This window comes from Primulina eburnea, chromosome 10 (genome assembly GCF_022965805.1).
Source record: "Primulina eburnea isolate SZY01 chromosome 10, ASM2296580v1, whole genome shotgun sequence".
NCBI classification, from domain to species: Eukaryota; Viridiplantae; Streptophyta; class Magnoliopsida; order Lamiales; family Gesneriaceae; genus Primulina; species Primulina eburnea.
The window spans coordinates 6,296,380-6,317,730 of NC_133110.1; the positions used below are offsets into that span (position 1 = coordinate 6,296,380).

Here is a 21,351-nt window from a genome sequence, read left to right on the forward strand (position 1 = left end):
TAAGGGGGCTGGGTTGGGCTCCAGCCCCCCTAATTTTTTTTTAAAAAATAAATATGTTTTATTTTAAAAAATTTGTTGATTAGTCCCAATTGTATTTTTTTTCTTTAACTTCTCTATTCTTCTCCCTCAAATCATTACAATTTTGATTACTTCAAATTGCCGTTACTTCATAATCGGTCGCCAATTTTAAAAATCGATTGTAGATTCGAAAAGCCCACGGAATAAGCTTTTTTTAATACCAAATTTTCGAAGTTTCTTTGTCGTCTTGAAATCAACCGTCGCTCATTTGTCGCCGTTTTCACCGAAAATATGAGAAAATCTTAATGTTAGACTTCTACCGCTCGTTCTTGTTGTTATTTGTTAGATTTCGAATTTTAAAGGTAATTTCAGATTTTAGTATTTCAAAATTTGGGTATTTTGGTTTTTTTTTTTAAAAAATTCTGATAATTGATATATATTAAATTTTTTTATTGTAGTTACTATTTTGAGCCGATTGATGATATTGATAATTTTTAGAATTTATTTGAGCATTATTTCGAATTTCCAGATTTTATATTGAGTATTGTTGATTTTTAGTGTTGATTAGTTATTATTTGGATGTTTAGATGCTATAGAAAATATAAATGCGAATTTATGGAATTTTGTAGGAATTTTGGAAAAATTCAGAAATATGTAAATGAGGTTTTCGGATTTATATTCAGTAGTGTTTTAGCTCCATATTTTTTGAAGGTATTAAATATTAAATACTATTGTTCTATGTTTTCATGAAGTTAATTTATATATTTTTTATTTTAATTTTTTAGTTAATTATTTATTTTATTAAATACACTATGGGACGGAACCAGCCCCAGATAATTTTAAATACTGGCTCCGCCCCTGGGAGTGACATTTTACTTTTTTCTTTTCCTCCCTTGCATTTCACTTTTTTTTTATGGATAATTATACCCAATCAAGTTTGATAATTTCAATTGTAGACAACTTTAATAAAATCAAATATTATACAAATACGCAACCTATGCGTCGAAATCCTAAGGCTCAAAGACCAAAATGTTAGGATAATATGACCCCTCACTTACTATGACTAGCTAAATTGCAGTATGGACTCCGATCATTTTTCATAATTATAATATTATTCATATTTGAATATAAATCAAATTAATTAAAAAATATTAAATTTCTAATAAAATTTTCACAAAATAATACATACCTAACCACACTAACGCAATTAGTACAAAAGTATGTAAGAAAGAACCCGCTATTTAAATAATAACCAATATAATTTTGAAATAATTGTCATGATCTTTGGCAATAATGCCACCTAAGATCCTCCCAACTCAATCATTAGTGCCGACCTAGTTGAAAAAAAAATAATTGTGCTCTTTATTTTCGTTTCCTCTGTTTGGTTAAAAATATATTTTTAGAATTTATTTTGTAAAAATCATGTGAAATTTTGAATTCTGTAAATTAACATACACATATATATAATTTTAATATATTGTACACTGAATGTGTGTACTTCTATATTCACTTATAAGGTGACATTCATTTATTTTATGTATAATTTGAATATGCTTTATCACATTTAATAGATGACTGACTTCATAGATATCATATCAAAACTATATATGTATATATATATATATATGTGTGATAATTATAAATATATTTATTTAGTAAATAAAAGTATAAAAAGTTTTTTTCTTCGAAAATAAAAATAAATAATAGGCTTTATTAAAGAATGCTATTTGGTGGAAGATTCAACTGTCTGTCCTGTCGCCTGTATATACACGCATGTAGTTACATATTTTAGAGGGAAAAAGAATAGGCGGGCGGAGAGAGAGAGAGGTCATAAGTTTCAGGAACCCGTAGAGATTAGGAAAAAAGTTGGTTGGTCCACAGCCTTACAGGTCTGCTCGTTACTGGGATTGATCCGAAGGTAAATTTTTGAGACGTCATTGTTATTCGTGACCAGATAAAACCAGACAATGTTTTTTTTTTTTTTTGAGAATGATGTCTGTAATGTCTTGTTTGTGAATGATTTAATGTTGTTTTCGTACGATCATGTTCTCCAATCAATGGATAAATGATATATTTTTTATACAAGCAAGATGTGTTTTTTTTTTTTTTTGTAATTGCTTTCTTAAAAGATGCGTGGGATGCACATAAACTCATGTTTTGTCAAATGGTGATGTCTGCTCTTGAGATTCTTGAAACGTGTATAGGAATTGGATGTCTTGGAAACAATATTGAGACACCCGATTCATCGCGAGGAAATGAAAATTTTCGGAATATTTGTGAGATCCCATTTTCTTGGATGATTTTTAAACTTTTACTTTGAAATGGTTTGATGAGGTTTTGATTTGAGGTGTCTTTTAATTTGGGAATATGTAGGCTGGTGCCGGAAAGTGTTCCCCTGATCTTACAAACTTTCCTTTCCCTCCTAATTCTCTTCGTGATTTTCAATAATCTCTCATACGCATGAAATATAGAAGGGAAAGGAAACAATCAAAGTTTGAAAGTGGTGGCGAGAAATAGAAAAGGAAATCTGTTGGAAGGGAAAGGAAAGATCAAAGTTTTAAAGTGATTTGGTGAGAAACAGAAAAAAAATATCTGTTGACCGGTCGAATATGAGTGCTGTTTCTGGGGTGATGTCAAGACAAATCTTGCCGGCATGTGGCAGCCTTTGTTTCTTTTGCCCCTCATTGCGAACCAGGTCTAGGCAGCCTGTGAAGAGGTACAAGAAGTTGATAGCGGATATATTTCCTCGGTCACAGGTCTGTATCATGACTAATTGTTTGTTTAGAAATTTTGCGCTAAAAGCTCAGTATCTGTTGGTCAATTTGCATCATGTGAACGACTGAATTTGTGATTCTAGCAGTAGTCATATCATTTAACTTGAAGTCCTGTGGCTAAACAATTCTTTAAAAATTGGCATTAATTTGGAGAGGTAGTGAGTGGATTTTACTCTGTGTTAGATAAGCCAAGACTGGATTTAGTTTCTTGAACAAGAATTTTGCATCGAATGAGGAATGATATTTTGTGGCTTGCTGATGTTGTGTATCTCTCTTTGTTTTTCATACTTACTGCCATTTTATTTTGGTTCTTTCTACTTGCATTACAGGAAGAAGAACCAAATCAGAGAAAGATTGACAAACTGTGTGAATATGCTGCAAAAAATCCTTTGCGCATCCCCAAGGTATTTTTACACTGACATAAATTTCTTGTCCTAGTTAGTTTTAATACGAAAATTCATGTCATACACAGCTATTTTTATTTTTCATTCATCCTGGTTTTTTAGTATTCGTTTTAAACTCAGTTGATGAGTTTTTGAATTTAAAGAAAGCTGCCAGTCTAATAACTGTCCTGGGATAATCATACTAACTCTTTGTCACCTGCGCTTTATGGAGACAATGCTGGAGTCACATCTAGTAAAATGAAAAAAAAATAGTATAGTTCAAGTCATAAAACTCATAATGTCACACGCCAAGCATGAATCGTAGCATTGGGTTGTGACAGACAATATTTTTTAAAATTAAAATTATACTTTAAGAAACTGTATCACACAGGTACAAAAGTGCGAGAAACTAGTCTATTATTGGATCAAAATGCAGAAACAGTTTGTTACATCTGGAAAACAAGTGAAATGCATAGCTTCTCGTTTTTGCTGGAAAGTTAATCGCAACGATGAACAAAAAATAAAAATGATAAAAGTTGCAATAGTTAATCAACTATGATTAAGCAATTACATGACTTAGCCAGAAGGTTGTAAAAGGTGAGTGACAAGGAAATCGTTCACAAGTAGAGAACCAATTTCTTCCTGTACAAACATTTTATAAGACAACATATTTATACAGAAAACAAAAACAACTAAAAACATTTTGAAAATAGAACAAAAAACAAATGCAAACAAATTTGTCATTTGCTTTGACTGGTTTTGAAGCAAAGTATAAATTAGCAGAAAATCATATTACAAATGCATTGGAATTTTATATGTCTTCATTGCTATTGATATAAGTAATATAGAATTAACCGTTCCAGATGCGAGGTTAGAACAACGGATTCACCCTTTGTATCAGGATTGGAATTAGGTCGAAACAACGATTTCCTACCATCTTAGGGTTGAGCAACAGTTATAACCCATTATTTCAGGGTAAAAAAAAGATGAAAATAGGAACATATTCATACTATTTGGTTCCAGAGTTTTCAGTACAGAATTATAAGTTTTTAAACATGAATGAGTCATCCGGGTTTAAAACATAATGCAAAATTTTAAATCAGAAACCGCTTATATGTAGTAGAAATGTCGTTGAAGCGAAAGAATGAGTTTGGGGACACAAGAAAGCTAGAAACACTGAGCTTTTCCTTGCTGGATTTGTCTTTTGTTGGGCATTTGGTGTCTCAAGCGGAAATTACAGTAGAGCTATTTCTTGCAGAGAGTATTTGTACAAATTTCTCATTGGAATTTGTTGAGGATTTATAGGTGCTGAATTCACTTGTAATTTAAGTGTCTTAATTCTCATTATTGCCATAACTTGACTGTTACCAGAGGGGTTTATTTTTCATAATTTATCTTAAATAACGGCTGTTAATGGCAGCCATTATCCCTGCAACAAGTTCCATTTACAGGCCCTTTAAGTTCTCCCAGTGATAAGGAGGTTTGGGTTGTATACTGGGAGCCTGGCCCTCACATATCAATGTTTAAATGCTCCTTCTTTTTCTGTACTCGGCAAAAGCTTTGTCAGATTCGTGTGAGCTAAGTAGCTAACTATTTTTACTGGCAACAGCTTCATATTAGTTTGATATGAATACAATCTCACGATTTTCAGGGGTTTGGCGACCTTATGACTTTAAGCTTTTGCAGGTTTTCATTATGGTTCACCAGAGGAATAAATGAAAAAATTATATAAATATAGTTTATTATCCCCATGCCCTCATGTTTTTTCATTGAATGCTCCTATTTTTGCCTTTAAAAAACAAGACGACGATGACAAATTGATAGGATTTTATGAATGTCACTTTTGAGGGTATGGAAGCTAATTTTTCAATTAGAAGATTTCAAGAAAAATAAAATATTATTTAGAAGTAATTAACCTTATCCATCAAAGAAAATAAAATGAATTCACAAAACTCCAAAATAAAGATATGGAAATGCTTCTTGATAGTTAGATGCATGAAAAATAATATGCTGTACACCCTTCTTTCATCATATTCTTTTCAGTTTATATCTTAGGCTCTGAACATAACTCATAATCATTTTATAAACAATATTTCAGAATTATTATCCAAAATTTTGTGTATCACAGTGCTACTACTTGTATTCTCTTAGTAAATCTATTTTTTGTTATTATTTATATTTATTCTTATGTTTGTTTCAAATTACAGATTGCAAGCACTCTTGAGCAAAGATGTTATAAGTACTTAAGAGCCGAAAACTTTCAATCAGTGAAAACAGTCTTGTGCATTTACAGGAAATTGATATTTTCATGCAAAGAACAAATGTACGTACACAGCTGCTATGTTCATGTGTGGTGCCCAATTTATTGGATTTTGTTATTTATTTATTGGTAAATCATTTTGTCCATCATGTCATAATTATATTGGTGATATAGCATCTGAATAATTAATTTCTTCAATATTAGAACTATATTGCGGTGCTCTGAATATAAATTGTCATAATGCTTCAGTTAATGGGGTTTTGAGCTTCTAAATAAGTCTGGAAATATTTGTTCTTGTATTGTCATAATTGTTTCTAGACATTGGTAGAAAATGAACCATGGAACGATCTGCGCCAACATGAATTTTCAAACTGAATATGATATCATACGGAAATGATGAATTTCCCTTTCACCGTGTTTAATATTTTCCATCATGTTTCAATCCTTTATTTGATTTGCAAATTATGATATTTCAAATATTTTTTGTCATATCATCTCCTAAAAAAACCGCTACTCAGAAAATATACGTATTTAATTTTATGTCAGGCCTTTGTTTGCAAATAGTCTGCTAAGCATCATGCAAACCTTGCTGGATCAGACAAACCAGGACGAAATATTAATTATTGGATGTCAATCTCTGTTTGATTATGTGAATAATCAGGTTAATTTATTTCTTTCTTGTCTCTCGATGATCAGCTTCTTAAGCTTATGGATAAGGTTCTTTAAAGTCCTATTATAAAAATTTGACTTATTCAACTCTGGTATTATTTCCAGAAAGATGGAACTTACATGTTTAACCTGGAAGGGTTTATACCGAAACTATGCCAACTGGCTCAAGAAGTGGGAGAAAATAAGAGGGCAGAATATCTACAGGCAGCTGGACTGCAAGCTCTATCTGCTATGGTACATCCTGTACATTTTCACTACTTTTTTTAACCTTTGAGTTGATAGATTTAAATTAGACAAGGAATCTGAGTCCATTAGGTCTCATTACTTTAAATTTAGCCTATAAAAAAATATGCAGCATTTAAGTGCAAATAAATAAATAAATAAGAGTGTTTGTGTGTGTGTGTGTGTGTGTATGTGTGTGTGTGTGTGTGTATATATATATATATATATATGACATTAAGTCCAAACCTTGGCAACATTTTTTAGTTCTCAATTTTTTTTCTTGCTTCTTTAGGTGTTTTTCTTCCTCTTTCCTCCAACTATAATGGGTTTTTTCTTTACTTTTAGTTGGGACAAGACCTTTTAACTTTACCTTCAGTATACTGTAGCATTTATTTTTTGTGATTTGGGTTTCTTCAGAAATGTTGCTGGTCAAATTGTAAAGCCAGTACTTTATAATGAACAACAACAAAATTTAACACACGGCTGAGATTAGGTCGCATTCCAATTATTCTTTTAAGTCTTCATTTCTCTGACCATCTGACTTAAGCAACACTAGGTGCACTATATTTCATTGATACATGTCCAAGTTTATGTTGTCACTTACTGAAGTTATCTATTTCCTGACATTGGTTGCTGCTTGTGGCTTGGCTTTGTTATGGATGCAGTAAAAATAAACAGTAAATTTGAAGAAAAGGTTGAATCAAAACACCATCATACATCCAGTATTCTTGACTTCATGTCAATGGTCTAATAATCTCTTTTTTCTGGAAAAATCCAGCCATTTCTCATTAAATTGTAATTTTTTGTTTTTAATCAATGTTGTTATTACTGGATAACAGGTAAGTAATTTGGTGAAGGGGAGAACTCCAAAGGAATCTAGTGACTGAGATATATCTATATTGATTTGTTTTCTGATACTTTTTGTAAGTGTAAATGCTGGGTGTACTCACTAGCAAGCTATTCTTACTAGTTAATAATATCATCCTTTGGGTTCTGGAACAGAGCAGGTTTTGTTTATCTTTCTAATGGATCCTTTACATCATATTTAAAGCACACCGGTTTTGTTTTTGTAAGCTTCTTACTAGTTGTTCGTAGAATGTAATAATAACCATGAATTTGGTGTTTATTTCATTTGTGATAAAGGCCTCAGCGCCAAATGTGCATTTACTTGTATTTTTAGCCATTCAACATTTCATCATTATAATTTCATTTTGGCTCCTGTCTTCTCTTGGGCTTTGAATAGTTCCTCTTTTCTTTCTTTTTTCTTGTTGTACAGATTTGGTTCATGGGTGAAAACTCCCACATTTCAGTCGAATTTGATTGTGTAAGTATGGTCTTTTTAAAAGATATGTGAGCTGCTCTTCTTTGTCATCCACCTAATGGGCCTAAAATAGAGAACACATTTATTTCCTTTAATTATGCTCTGTATCTTATTGCATCATTGTTTTTCTACCTAAAATTCTGTTCATTTTTATTAGTTTCTTAATTGAAGTTGGAGTATTGATAATTTATATTATCACATTATGGCATTTGTAGAATTTTGCATGTCAAGTTGACTTAACTGTTCAAGTCTGTACATTATAGCCACTACTACCACTTTTAGATCATTTTCAAAATTCGTTATTTACTGACTGCACCATGTTCTTTCTGGTAAATCAACGAAAGCCAAGTATGCCTTTTAAACAAGTACATTAAAAAATGTGTACATTAGCTCCCAAATAACAAACGCTATTGAATTTCGACGTGTTTTCAAGCACAAAATGTTGTTTAGTTTTATCTATCTACGTTACTGAGCTCTTACTGATTTCTTAACAATTTAGATGTTGCCCAAACTGTTATTTTGAATATTTATTTATGATGTTGATGATATCAACAGCCATTGCCAACTCAATGATAATTTGTATACACATGTACCAATCTCCATTAGATGGCAGTAGAATTTGTTTTTTCTAAGTTTTATCTTTTTTTGGCTTAATTGTTTTTTTTTTCAAAGTAATGAAAGGTATAAACTAGCTGTTATTGATAATAAAGGGGAAATATGTATTGTTCAAATTCACTCTTCATTTTAATCTGTGTATGCTACGAGAGTTTGTTATCTAATTTATATAGTTACGTGTCTTTCCTTTTTCATCACTATTTTCAAATTTACATCCGCTCCCACCCAGTTTGATTTTATTTATCAACTCAATATTTCTGTTCAGATTGTTTCAGTGGTTCTGGAAAATTATGGAGTTGCAAATAAGGAGTCCCACGACTCCAACCAAAATAATATGGTGCCAGAAGTTCCTAAAACTGAGGAGCATGTATCTCCCTTACCAGATACGGAGGTTCCTTCTTGGACAATGATCGTTAATGATAAAGGACAACTAAACGTGACAGAGTAATTTCTTCGCACAATTTGGGTTTTCCTTCGCCCTTTTCTTGTATGCTTAACTTGCATCTTGATTAAAAATCACAGGAAGGATGCAAAGAACCCAAGCTTTTGGTCTAGGGTGTGCCTGCATAACATGGCCAATCTTGGAAAAGAGGCCACTACCATGCGTCGTGTTTTAGAGTCTTTGTTCCGCTACTTTGACAATGGAAACCTCTGGCATACCGCAAATGGGATCGCTTTTCCTGTTCTCAAAGACATGCAAATTCTGATGGATAATTCTGGTCAGAGTTGATTATATTTTTTTCAAATTAGTATTCCAGTCCTTGGCCTGTTTCAGAGAAAAGTGTATTTTTTTCTCTACTTCTTTGTTTTTAATATGTTGCATTTTTTTTATACGTGCAGGGCAAAATACACACTTGTTGCTGTCATTATTAGTCAAGCATCTTGATCATAAAAGTGTTCTTAAGCAACCTGGCATGCAGCTTGACATTGTTGAGGTGGTCATTGCCCTCACTAGACTCACTAAGATCCAGTCATCAATAGCTATAGTTAGCGCTGTAAGTGATGTCATGAGACATTTGCGCAAAAGCATTCATTACTCACTCGAAGATGATTCAATCAAATGGAATAGAAAGTTTCATGAGGCAGTTGACGAGTGTCTTTCAGAACTGTCGTCGAAGGTGGATTACTAAATCTCTATAATTTTTCATCAAACAGTCCAAACTTTTTATAGTGGACTCATTTAGTTGTCACTACCATCTTTCCTTCTTTCAGCCGACTTTCTGAAATTCATGGTGGTGGTGTTATTTATATAATTACAGGTTGGAGATTCAGGTCTAATCCTTGATGTCATGGCAACAATGTTGGAGAATATCTCAAGCGTTACTTCTATGGCTAGAACTACTATTTTTGCTGTCTATCGTGCTGCTCAAATTGTTGCTTTTTTGCCAAATTTATCATATCAGAACAAGGCAAGCTCTTAAAAAATTGAAAAGATTTCAGCTACTTTTCTTAATAATTTCTCTAGGTGAGATATTGATGATATGGATGGTATTTTTGTTCCATGTCTAGGCTTTCCCAGAGGCTTTATTTCATCAGTTACTTTTGGCTATGGTGCATCCAGATATTGAAACCCGAGTCGGAGCTCACCAGATCTTCTCTGTTGTCCTTGTGCCATCTTCAGTTTGCCCTCATTTAGAATCAACTGTGTCTAAATCAAAGAAAAACATTGACTTTCCAAGGACACTCTCAAAAACTGTTTCTGTATTTTCCTCATCAGCTGTACTGTTCGAGAAGCTGAGAAACAAAAGGAGCATTTCCAGGGAAAACCTCAATGAAATAAACAAAAAAAGTTTTGGTGATGGAGAACATAGAAACAACACAAATGGAGTGTTCAACAAAATTAAGTCTACATATAGTAGCCGGGGGTATAGCTTAAGAGGTTCATCAATGCCAGATATTGATTCTGTGACCAAGTCAAGTAAGGACATGGTAGGCCTACTTGGTATTCTTCTACTTTTTCCAAATCTTATACATGTCAGATTTTGGTTACTTATTCTTAGGTATAATTCATTTTTTTATATACGTTATTTGAATGGGATAGGCTCGTATCTTTTTTTATTTTATTATATGATTTACAACTCGTTGTATTAGATGTTGGTTACATGGGTTCAAATAGGCGGACCCAGGATTCAGGGAGGGTGAGAGGGATTGTAAAAAGGGGAAAAGATGGGATTTCAGAATATTTACAGCTAAAACTCCATTTTTTGCTCAAGCTGTATGTATGAGCAATAGCCTCATAATTTCCGGGTACATTCGCAGTAGACAGTGATTTATTATGTATATAACGTTATCATAAGCAAATATTTTCCTTTTCACTTTCAGGATGTCCCTCTCAGACTGAGCAGCCACCAGATAACCCTCCTCCTTTCATCTATTTGGACTCAATCACTGTCTACTGCGAATGTACCCGGAAATTATGAGGCTATTGCTCATACATACAGCTTGATTTTATTGTTCTCTCGAGCCAAGGTATATTTCAGGTTCTGTAATTTCTTAAACATCAAGCATTATTGGTGCAATATGCATGTAAATTGTGGTCCTATATTTATTTTCTTTTTCTCTATCAATGATCATGTGTTCTATTTTTTCTGAAGATTTGCTTTTTGGTGTACTGGGGAAGGGGGGTTATCCCGAGTAATGTTATCAAGACCTCTTTTTTATTATTGTATAAAATCAAGTTGAGACTTGATGATGTTTGGGTCCCTAAAAATGTACATTCTCTTTACAAGAATGCTTTTTACTGCATTGCAAGTGATGCGGGAATTTTTTTTTTATCGAACTTTGGATATGGTTAGACCTAATTATGATCCAAGTAACTTAATATAACATGGTAACCAAGCAATCAACATAAAAGGTATGGGAACTATCCAGGCAAGTAATAACTGGGGTAGGCCCTTGACTGAATGGAATAAACACAAGTTCTTCCATCATCCTTGCAGCTGTACACAGACAGTGATAATTAAATGAATTCATCCTAAATTTTGTCCCCCCAAATTAGGAAAAAATTACCTTGCTGGAGCTTGTGGTGGATTCAGGGGCTTAAGGATGTAGAGATAGAATGAGTCCTTCCTTTGCAATTGATTCTTTTTTATTAGGCATGTTATTGAGAGGGTATGAGTTAAAACTGTGAAATTGTTTTCTTCTCTGGTTGCAGAACTCAAGCCGTGATGCTCTAATTCAGTGTTTCCAGTTGGCATTTTCATTGAGGAGTGTCGCTCTTGCAGAAGGAGGTGAGCCTTCTTATGATGAGAATTCAGTGGCAGATAGTGTTGATGTACTTATTAGAGTTTTGCTTTGATATGTTGTCAATAATGGTGCCATCTATTGCCTATAGCTGACTATAGCGGGTCAGGGTCTTAATCTGGGGACATAGAATAATAGAATCTAATGAGACCTTATTTCTACAATTTCAAAAAACCACATTTTTCATGCATTTTGTAACAATGAATAGATGGTGGATGTTTATATTCATAAATCATGTCACTCATTTCATTTGGATCATTTTTCAATCGACTGAACTTGATAATTCTATTTTTTGATAATTAAAAACATTGTGCTTAAATCTAAATTCAGTAGATGGGTTAACATAATAACACTAATTTACATATAATTCATATGAAATATGGTAGGGTTCAACCAGGTTGGCCAAATAATGTAAATTTAGTTACTGGAGGAATTTTTTGTAAGATGGAGATACTAAGAATGCAAAAGAAGAATTGTTTTTTTCCGGTGAAACAAGTTGGGATTTATTGTTTGTATGTCTCTTATAGCTGGTATCAGCAAGGAACTTTTCCTCTGAAATTGATTATATTATTTTCAGGGACACTCCCTTTATCACGTCGTAGATCTCTCTTCATGCTCTCAACTTCTATGATTATATTTTCATCAGTGGCTTTCAACATTCTTCCTCTTCTTCCATATGTGAAGGCTACACTTTCTAATAAAGTGGTGGGTTGCATATCTGTTCTAAGATCCTTCAATTTTTATAATGTATATATTCCCTTATATTGTTAAGTCTGATCTTCTTTCTTCGTTTTTTTTTTGGGATTTGTGTCAGGTTGATCCATTTTTATGTTTGGTAGAAGACTCCAAGTTGAAGATAACTGAAGCTGGTTTAGGACACCAAGAATTTGTTTATGGATCCAAAGAAGATGACTCTTCTGCTCTTACTTGTCTTTCAGAAATAAAATTAACCAAGGACCAGACTAGAGAATCCCTAGTTTCGATTATAATTCAAAACTTGGGTGTCTTATCAGATGTAAGTCTTTAAATTTCTCGATAATGATTTTTTGACAAGGTGTATAATAGTTGTTATATGATTATTATCTTCATCATTGCTATTTGGTGTAGTCTGAAGAGTCTACCATAAGGGAGCAATTGCTCAAGGACTTTGTGTCCGACGACTTGAGTTCTTCTGGTGCCCAATTGTTTATTGCTAGCACCAAGAAAGAGCGTGGAACTGATTCTCACAGTCTAAAAAATCTAGAGAAGGTAAGTTACTTGCATTGAATTCTGAATTATATTTGTTTGTTGATATCTTATTTCTTAGTATGATAATACAGGCAACCTCGACCATTGGATTTGATGATGCTTCTCTGACGGATTCACTCACAAGTAGTAATTTCCAACATGATTCTCAATCAACGATCGAATCTCCAAATTTTCTTAGTGTGGATCAACTCATGCAATCTGTGAGTTACTTGAATAATTTGCATGCAGCAGTCCAAGTTTTGATACACAACTCTATCGTGCATTAATATTTTTTAATATTTGTATACAGGTTTTGGATACGGCACATTATGTCAGCAGAATCTCTGTGAGCACCGCCCCTGATGCATCTTACAAGGAAATGGCTAATCATTGTGAGGCTCTTTTAATGGGAAAGCAACAAAAGATGTCATATTTGGTTAGCACTGATACCATCCAAGGAAACTTGTTAGCCATATCTTTGCCAAATACCGATGAAGGGTGCAAGAAAATGGCTTATCATGCGGTTATTGACTATGATAAACATAAGGTACTTAAAGATATCTAAAGTTTGTGAGCGTATTTTTTATTAAACGCTTGTATGTGGGACATGCATCTTTGTATGTGTTCTATCCTGCCAATCCATCTAGGCTAAAGATGGTGGCATATGGTTCTCAGATTGCATACACAGGTACCTCCTAAGGTCTGTTACATGAGGAAATTTTCCTTAAATTTCGATAAGTTTGACACACACTGATGTTAGGCTTAATATAAGATGCAACCCATACCGTTATAAATACGGATGGACCATGAGCAATTGCTTTAACATCACTGTTTAAGAATTGAACTGCCATATTTAAAACAACCAAAAATTACAGTGTTTTTACTTAACGTTTGCAGTAAACTTTAATGATTATCATTGAGAGACGTTGACTTAATTATTGAAACCTCTATTGCAGATTATCTTTATTATAATGACAATAACCTTATAATAGTCATAACAAGATCCAAATATGGCTTTATTTTGATTTGTTGTGATATCATTTTCATTTATTTACATGACATATTTCTTATCATATTTATTTTAAGTTTTTCATCTACAGAAAACAGTTCAATTATGTTGTAATAAATTGATTAAGTTCATATCGTGGATATCTATCTTCACTGCCGAAGGATGTACTTTTCTCTACACGTTATTTAACAGCTTTAGTCAATGTTCATGATTTACCTTCTATATATTGTGCCTTTAACTGAAATAACTGATCACAAAAATTGTCGCATCAGAATGTTCCTAGAGCCCCAAATGAACCACCGGCAACAGCGCAATGTGCAGCTGAATTGCAAAAGAATCCCCACTCCTTCAGACTGCCAGCATCGAGTCCATATGACAATTTCTTGAAAGCCGCGAGATGTTGATATGGATGGGATTAATCAGGTACCATCATGGCCATAACTGCGCTATATCGCTCAAATATACGTAAATGTCCAGTTCCGAGTACTTCTTGCTGCCGAGCATATAGATTAGCATTTGGCAAGAACATAGCCGGCCAGCATCATGGCTTTAAAGGATTCCTTAAATCATTCTGTCTCTTTCCTCTCCACTGGTGTGAAAGTTCACCATTGGATTCGAGCTTCTCCTCCCCGCGCAGAGGTGTGAATTTTTACTAGGATGTGGGGGTTTTGTAGCAATAGTTTAGACCACGACCTTCTCATGTACAAATATCGGTTTGTTCATGGTTCAGCATTATGCTAACTATAGTGATGAGGAAATGTGTATATTTTCCAAATTTGTATTAATTCTTAATCGAAGAAATGTTGACGAGTAATAAAATCAAAGAATGTACGCTTAAATTTAAATTTTGAATTTTTCTGTATCTTCTAGTAATCCTACTGTTTTGGGATTTTCTCATTAAATCCAGGGTGATGCTATAGTGGAATTTATCTTAGTTGATACCCCCCCCCCCCACCCCCCCCCCCCCCCCCCCCCCCCCCCCCAACCCCCCCCTTCTTGTTCCCATCATTTAAGGTGTAAATAAGTTTTAGAGAGCTCTTTGTAGCTTGATCATACGTCTTCACGGGCACGTAGTCTCGTAGATGAATGTAGCCAATGGACAGGTCTTACTTCAGATTTAGAAATTCTGTCATTTTTTATGTCGGCGATAAATGTAAGTTTGTATGAGAATCTTGAAATGACTTTGAATACTAAGTTTTTATTTTACTATGGTTTGATTGTGCATAAAATATAAATTGAATAATAACTACTTTTGAAAAAAATTGAATGATTATCTATTTTATTTAATTTTATATTTTGATTGTGTCTTCACGAGACAATATGCATTTTTTTGAGCTTTTTTTGCACTAAAAATATCAATAAAATAAAAGTTTATGCTCAAATGTATCACAAGTGTACGAATCAAGTTATAATATAGTTAATAAAGTACGAGTATCGATCATGCAAAGATTGATTAGACAAATTAACTCAAGTCATATTCTTTAGTTAATTAAAACACTAATTGAATTAATTAATAAACCAATTTAATAATGAAGTAAAAGGACGAAACAAACACAATATAAATAATTAGACTGAAAATAATAAATCAACAATCGTTAGGATATCGGTTCACACACTCCTCTGATGATTGAATTTCCATTTATATATCATGATTTTGACGAGATTCCCTCGTTTGTCAATATACTTAACCGAGCTATATTAATCTAATTAACAATATGAAGTAACCAAATATCTTTGTGTTATTTAATAATTACAAGCCCTCTCTCTTGTGTGGCTGCGTGTGTGAGTAAATCTGATGTAGAAGTGGTGAATGAAGATTTCATTTCATGTATTAGGGCTACCATTAGATATTACAACATCCAAGAGTCCTCAAAAATTGAAACAAATTGTGGAGATCATATTTCCTTATCGGGTCAGGCTAGGACGGTTGGTATCACCTCAGCGCAGCCTCCGCTTAAATCATATTTTTCTTCTTGTGCGAAAGCGCTGGGACGGTATTTTCACCGCCCAGCACAGCCTTTGTGCAATTCTGACTCGTTCCTTCTTTTTGGGGCACTAGTGCGGGCAATTTCATCCGTCCTAGTGCCCTCTGCTTTCACCTTTAGCCAATATGTTTTTCTTTTTTCATTATCAAATCTACCTACAAATCAACCGACATAGGTAAGGGAAGCAAAATATGCATAAATAATGAATAAAAAAGATAAAATGTAGACTCAACATCCTAAAATCATGCAATAATAAATTATATCAACACTATTGAAACATGTAAAACGACTCTTACCACCTTCCATCTGGAAATGGCAGAGCAACATGAGGTGAAGATCACTTCATCTTCACCTAGTGTCTTTAATAATACCTTTTTGTTTTTTATTTAATAAGATCAATCGAATTTTTATCCCGAATCAAATCACTGTTGCGCATGAAAATGAATGCTATGAACTTTCCTTATCATTACCGCAGATCTATACAATCAAAAGTCAACATCCAAATAAACATACCGTTAGAGGAGGGCCGAGACAATATTCCGACGTAACCTTTCCGATGCTCAAGTCAAAGACTGAAAATATACGAGAAAAGAGCTAAGACGCCCCTGAAAATGAGAGTGATCAATCCAAATGAAGTTTTCAAACCTGGTATTTATAGGAAAATATGTGGGCCCCAAACATATGAGGTGAGAATATATGCGTATAACTCACGCACCCTCTCAGTCTGGAGCTAGCCCTCTTGGGGCAAGCTAATTATATAGAAGCTCGCCTCCTAAGGGTAAGCATTCAACTTTGTCGCCTCTCTTGATTACAATTGACACAACTCCAACTACTTTATACACCCTCTGTATCCTAACTCCTCAGAACACCATCAACTCATCAACAAAACCTCATCTCCTCAACTCACCTGCCTGCCCCATTGACACTCGTCCACCCTGAGTATTGCCTACCATGGGTGAACTACGGGCTGATACCAGGGCCTAAAGATCACCCCCATGAGGCTCACCCACTATGAGTGAGCTTCTCACCCATGCTCTTCATGCTCGAGGACACATCCCTCCATGGTCCCTACTCATGATCACCCTCTCCTCATTCACCTCCACAAGCCATCCTTATTCAATTAGTAATGGATCCTAGTAATGGATCCAAGGTCTAGGATTCTGTCGTGGGCTTTCGTTGGGCTAAACTATATTATGGTCCAACTAATGAGGTATCATCGATCTCCCCCTCCCAAGTCGAGTTGAATCAAAGGTTCAAAGCTCGATTATTTCCATAATCGGACCCTGAATGTTACTTAGGATTTAGGTTTACATAAACATTTGTCGATTATTTAACTTTGTTGCATCAAGCTCCTTTATTAAGCCATAGTAGGAGAAAAATGGACTTTATCCTCTCCGTCTCAAGCTCATCTACTAGGTTTTAGCCATAGTAGAAGAAACATGAATTTTACTTTCCCGGCCTTAAGCTCCTCTACTAAGCTTAGTCATAGTAGGAAAAACATGAATTTCACATTCGATGCATCAAAATCCTCTTATATGCTTTAGCCATAGTAGGAAAAACATGTAAATCTTTTACCATCTTGTATCCCTGCATAAGTCCTTTGCAAGGCATGGTAGGAAAATGAAAATTAGAAGGAAAATGAAAGCTCTTTACCATCTCGCATCCCCGCATAAGTCCTTTGCTAGGCATAATCTTAGCAGGAATAATGGAAACCACTTACCACCTCGCATCCTTGCCTAACTCCTCTACTAGACATAACTGTAGCAGGAAAATAAAAACCTTACCAACTCACATCCTTGCACAACTCTTCTGCTAGGCATAACCATAGCAGGAAAAATGAAAACCCATTACCATCTCCGCATAAGTCCTCTGCTAGACATAACCTTAGTAGGAAAAATGGAAACCTCTCATCACCTCGCATCTCTGCATAACTTCTATGATAGGCATAACCGTAGTAGGAAAAATGAAAAATCCCTCATCACCTTGCATCCCAACATAACTCCTATACTAGGCATAAACGTAGCAGGAAAAATGAAAAATATCTTACCACCTCGCCTCCCTAGGCATAGCCTTAGTAGAAAAAAAGAAATATTGTAAGGACCATGTATCGTATTATCGTAAATTTTATGTTGATTATCGATATTTTATGAAATTGTCATGTGATTATGTATTTGATGTATATCATGACAATGGAAATGAGAAAATGAGTATTGAATATGAATTGACGTTGTAAGAGCTCGAGTAGAGAAGCCGGACGCCAATATAGTACAAAAATTTATATTTGTACAGAACGTGTGGCGCCCGGGCGGTAGAAAATGACCGCCCGAGCGCCAGGGTATGCAAAATGTGTATTCGGGCAGAACACTTCGCGCCTGAGGCGCGATGCAAATGTTAGGCGGACAGAACCCTCCACGCTCGAGCGGTAATTTTTGACCGCCCGAGCGCGGTACAAATCAAACTCGGGGGACAGAATGTCTCGCGCTCGGGCGCGAGAATTCTACCGCCCGAGCGCGAGAGCGGTGGAGATAAGAATAAGATTTTCCTTCTTTCTTTCTTTACTTTCATTCGGCAACTTCAAGAAAGAGAAAGGAAAATCGATTTCCTTCGTCCGAATCGACTTCGAAACGCTGTCCAAACGCGAAACCAATTATATATTCAGAATCGTTGCGTCGAGAGCTTCTGACTGAGGTAAATTTCTTTTGGTTCCAGCAGCTCTAAATATCAAAGTGCTGGAATAACATGTATTTGAAGTTGAAATTCCTATATGTAGAAGAATAACCGACAAGAAACTCATATTCGAAGTCGGAATTGAATTATGATATGATTTAGATTTGATATGAATTTTTGAAGTTTCAAATGATATTTGAAACTCATATTAATGATTTTGGATTATGTTATTGATTGGAATGAGTATGTTATTGATGTAGATAAAGTATTATACCGATATCTTCAGGCTACATCAACTGGAAACGAAGAATTGAGGTATGTTGCGACCGAGTAACATACGACATGTATCTGTATTATATGATATATGTTGGATTGATTTGGCTGATTGGATTGAGAATATGTGTCTATATGCCTTATTTGTTGAGTTTATGTGGCATACATGACATTGTGATTTGAATATCGATGTATAAAATAAATGTTTTGTTAACACACATCGTTTGATGCATACATCGATACATGACATGCACGTTGAGCTATGATCCTTGGATACCCTGATATGATTTGATTGGATTCTGGGGTTTGTGAACACAATGCTATGTTTGGTATTACGTGACCCTTTAAACATAGACATTTGTGGCCCCGACGATTGATTGAGATTTGGGATTTGATGGCGCTTTGTCGACGCTATCATACAAGTATCCCTGATTGAGGCCGTTGTGCCAGCTCGAGCATTGATTTGATAGCGATTCGTTTGACTCTGACATGTGCTCAGTGGATGGGCATTTGACCCGATACCTCCACGACATACATTCATTGCATACCATATATCATTGTTTAGATACTTGTGGTATATATGATGGTTGTTCCATACGGAGCTTTGCTCACCTCAAGGGGGGCTGCTGTTGTCTTTGTGTGTGGACAATGGCAGGTACTCCAGGATATCAGGAGGCCGGAGAGAGTACTTCTGGAGGGAGTCACAGTTTGGAATGAGGTTTTATGTTTTGTTTCCCAGTATATATATGTATCTATATACCGGGGTATGTCCCGAGGATATGAGTTGTTTGTATGTGGTTGGATTTGATTACGTGTGGGCATGTTTATGATGTGAGATGAAATACTATTTTTAGTATTCAAATAAAATGATTTGGACTCATTGTAAAGAAAAATTAAACTCGTTTTCCGCTGTAATTAATTAACCCTAGTCAGATTATATTGTAATAACGATTAGGAGCTAAAGGACCCACAAATATCAACCCTGCCCCGCCCCGCCCCGGTTACTCGCCCTCGCCCCAACCCTTGCCTGCTCGCCCCATCTTGCCATCGCTTTCGCTACTCGCTGCCTCGTCTCGCCTCGCACTATCCCACATTGCCATCGCCATCACCATCACCATCGCCTTCGCTACTCATCTGTTGTCCCACCCTCGCCCGCTCGCCCTGCCCCAACTCGCCATCACACTCACTACTTGCCCTCTTGCCTTGCCTGCTAGCCCACCCTCACTTGGTCACCCCACCTCACCCACTACATGTTCGACCAAATGCATACCCTAGTTTCATCTCCCACACCACATGTTTGATATTATACCTAAATCAACCTCGACCTCGACTTTGACCCCGACCCCGACCTTGAGCTCTCTCCTGGCCCTGGAACCTCGATCACACCAACCTTACCCTCGCTCCACATTCTTTTCTCTTTTGCCCCTCACCCCTCGCCTCTCTCACCCTTGCCTATCACTCAGCCCTCGCTTACTCGCCTCATTCTCTCCATAGACTTGTCTCGCCATATCCCACTCACTCACTACATGTTCGATCAAATCCCCACACCAATTTCATCTCCCTCACCGTCTGTTTGATAATTTGCCAAGAACAACAACACGGTCACTTACTTTCCTAAGACAATCTTTGCTCTGACTTCAACAATTCATTTACTTGTTATATTAACTCTTTACTCCAATAATTTCCATACGCTACTTCCAGTTATTTTTTCTCTTATACTACTTTAGTTACATTTAATATCTATGTCTTCTTCTGAGTCTGAGTTTACTAAAGCTCACCAAGTTTATAATAGGGCGGAATCATTTCCCATGGATAAGAGGAAAATGATCTGACTCAATGGCTAGATAACATGTCCAGTAAATCCATACAAAGTAGCAGGTACATTCTCGAGTTCTAATCCAACTTACTTCAATTGTGTCACGCCCCGAGCCCAGGCCCGCGCTTGCGTGACTGCACAATGAGTCCCTATAGCAACTACTTCATATTCGTCCTCGCTTTACGAAAATGATTAACCCAAGTTGCTATAGAAGTCCATTGTAAGCCATAATAAACTCATTTTAAATATTTCATTTTTAAGATGTGGGACAAGAGTATCACAATCACCCGTCCTTCAAAACGCGACGTCGTCGTCGCGGCCTGACCCCTCGATCCACCAGCGCCGAGAATCTAGAGGTGGCTCCTACGGGTTCAAGAGGTGGCTCCCGTCATGTAGCACTTTGCTCCGCAGGTTCGAGAGGTGGCTCCCATACACGTAGCACTTTGCCCCGCATAGCACTTATTTCTCAGTATTCCATGTCGGTGACCGGCTCTGATACCATTCTGTCACGCCCCGAGCTCGGGCCCGTGCCTGCGTGACTGCACAATGAGCCCCTATAGCAACTAATTCGTATTCGTCATCGCTTTACGAAAATGATTAACCCAAGTTGCTATAGAAGTCCATTGTAAGCCATAATAAACTCATTTTAAATCTTTCATTTTTAAGATATGAGATAAGAGTATCACAATTTGATCCAAAGTCCTTTCAAACAAGATATTTATTGAGTTTCCATTGTCAATAAAAATTATCGCCACTTCATTAACAGCAATGGTGATCGTCACCACTAGGGCATATTTTTGTTGAGTCATGATGCTTCAGAGATCTTCCAGACCAAATCTAATAGTAGGATCTTGTAGCAATTTCAACTC

General features: G+C 35.5%; 1 protein-coding gene across 2 annotated transcripts; it reads left to right on the forward strand.

Moving 5' to 3' along the window:
- The first annotated feature begins 1,771 nt into the window (after positions 1-1,771).
- Positions 1,772-14,580, forward strand: LOC140842830 (protein SEMI-ROLLED LEAF 2-like). Of its 2 annotated transcripts, none has more exons than XM_073211018.1 (20): positions 1,772-1,936; positions 2,392-2,774; positions 3,122-3,196; positions 5,383-5,498; positions 5,982-6,096; positions 6,210-6,338; positions 7,603-7,650; positions 8,528-8,706; positions 8,785-8,981; positions 9,103-9,380; positions 9,522-9,671; positions 9,772-10,191; positions 10,585-10,731; positions 11,417-11,492; positions 12,083-12,210; positions 12,320-12,520; positions 12,613-12,753; positions 12,825-12,953; positions 13,043-13,279; positions 14,014-14,580. In XM_073211018.1, the coding sequence occupies exons 2-20, from the start codon at positions 2,628-2,630 to the stop codon at positions 14,143-14,145; spliced, it is 3,045 nt and encodes a 1,014-aa protein (XP_073067119.1). In that variant the 5' UTR covers positions 1,772-1,936; positions 2,392-2,627; the 3' UTR covers positions 14,146-14,580. The 2 variants fall into 2 exon arrangements, with proteins under 2 accessions (XP_073067119.1, XP_073067121.1); XM_073211020.1 differs by having other exon boundaries at positions 11,417-11,487; positions 12,081-12,210.
- The last annotated feature ends 6,771 nt before the right edge of the window (positions 14,581-21,351 follow it).

Coding starts and splice junctions, on each gene's coding strand:
- LOC140842830 (XM_073211018.1), top strand. CDS start 2,628: ATGAGTGCTGTTTCTGGGGTGATGTCAAGACAAATCTTGCCGGCATGT. Junction 6,097..6,209: donor TTGATTATGTGAATAATCAG/GTTAATTTATTT, acceptor TATTATTTCCAG/AAAGATGGAACTTACATGTT. Junction 10,192..10,584: donor CCAAGTCAAGTAAGGACATG/GTAGGCCTACTT, acceptor TTTCACTTTCAG/GATGTCCCTCTCAGACTGAG.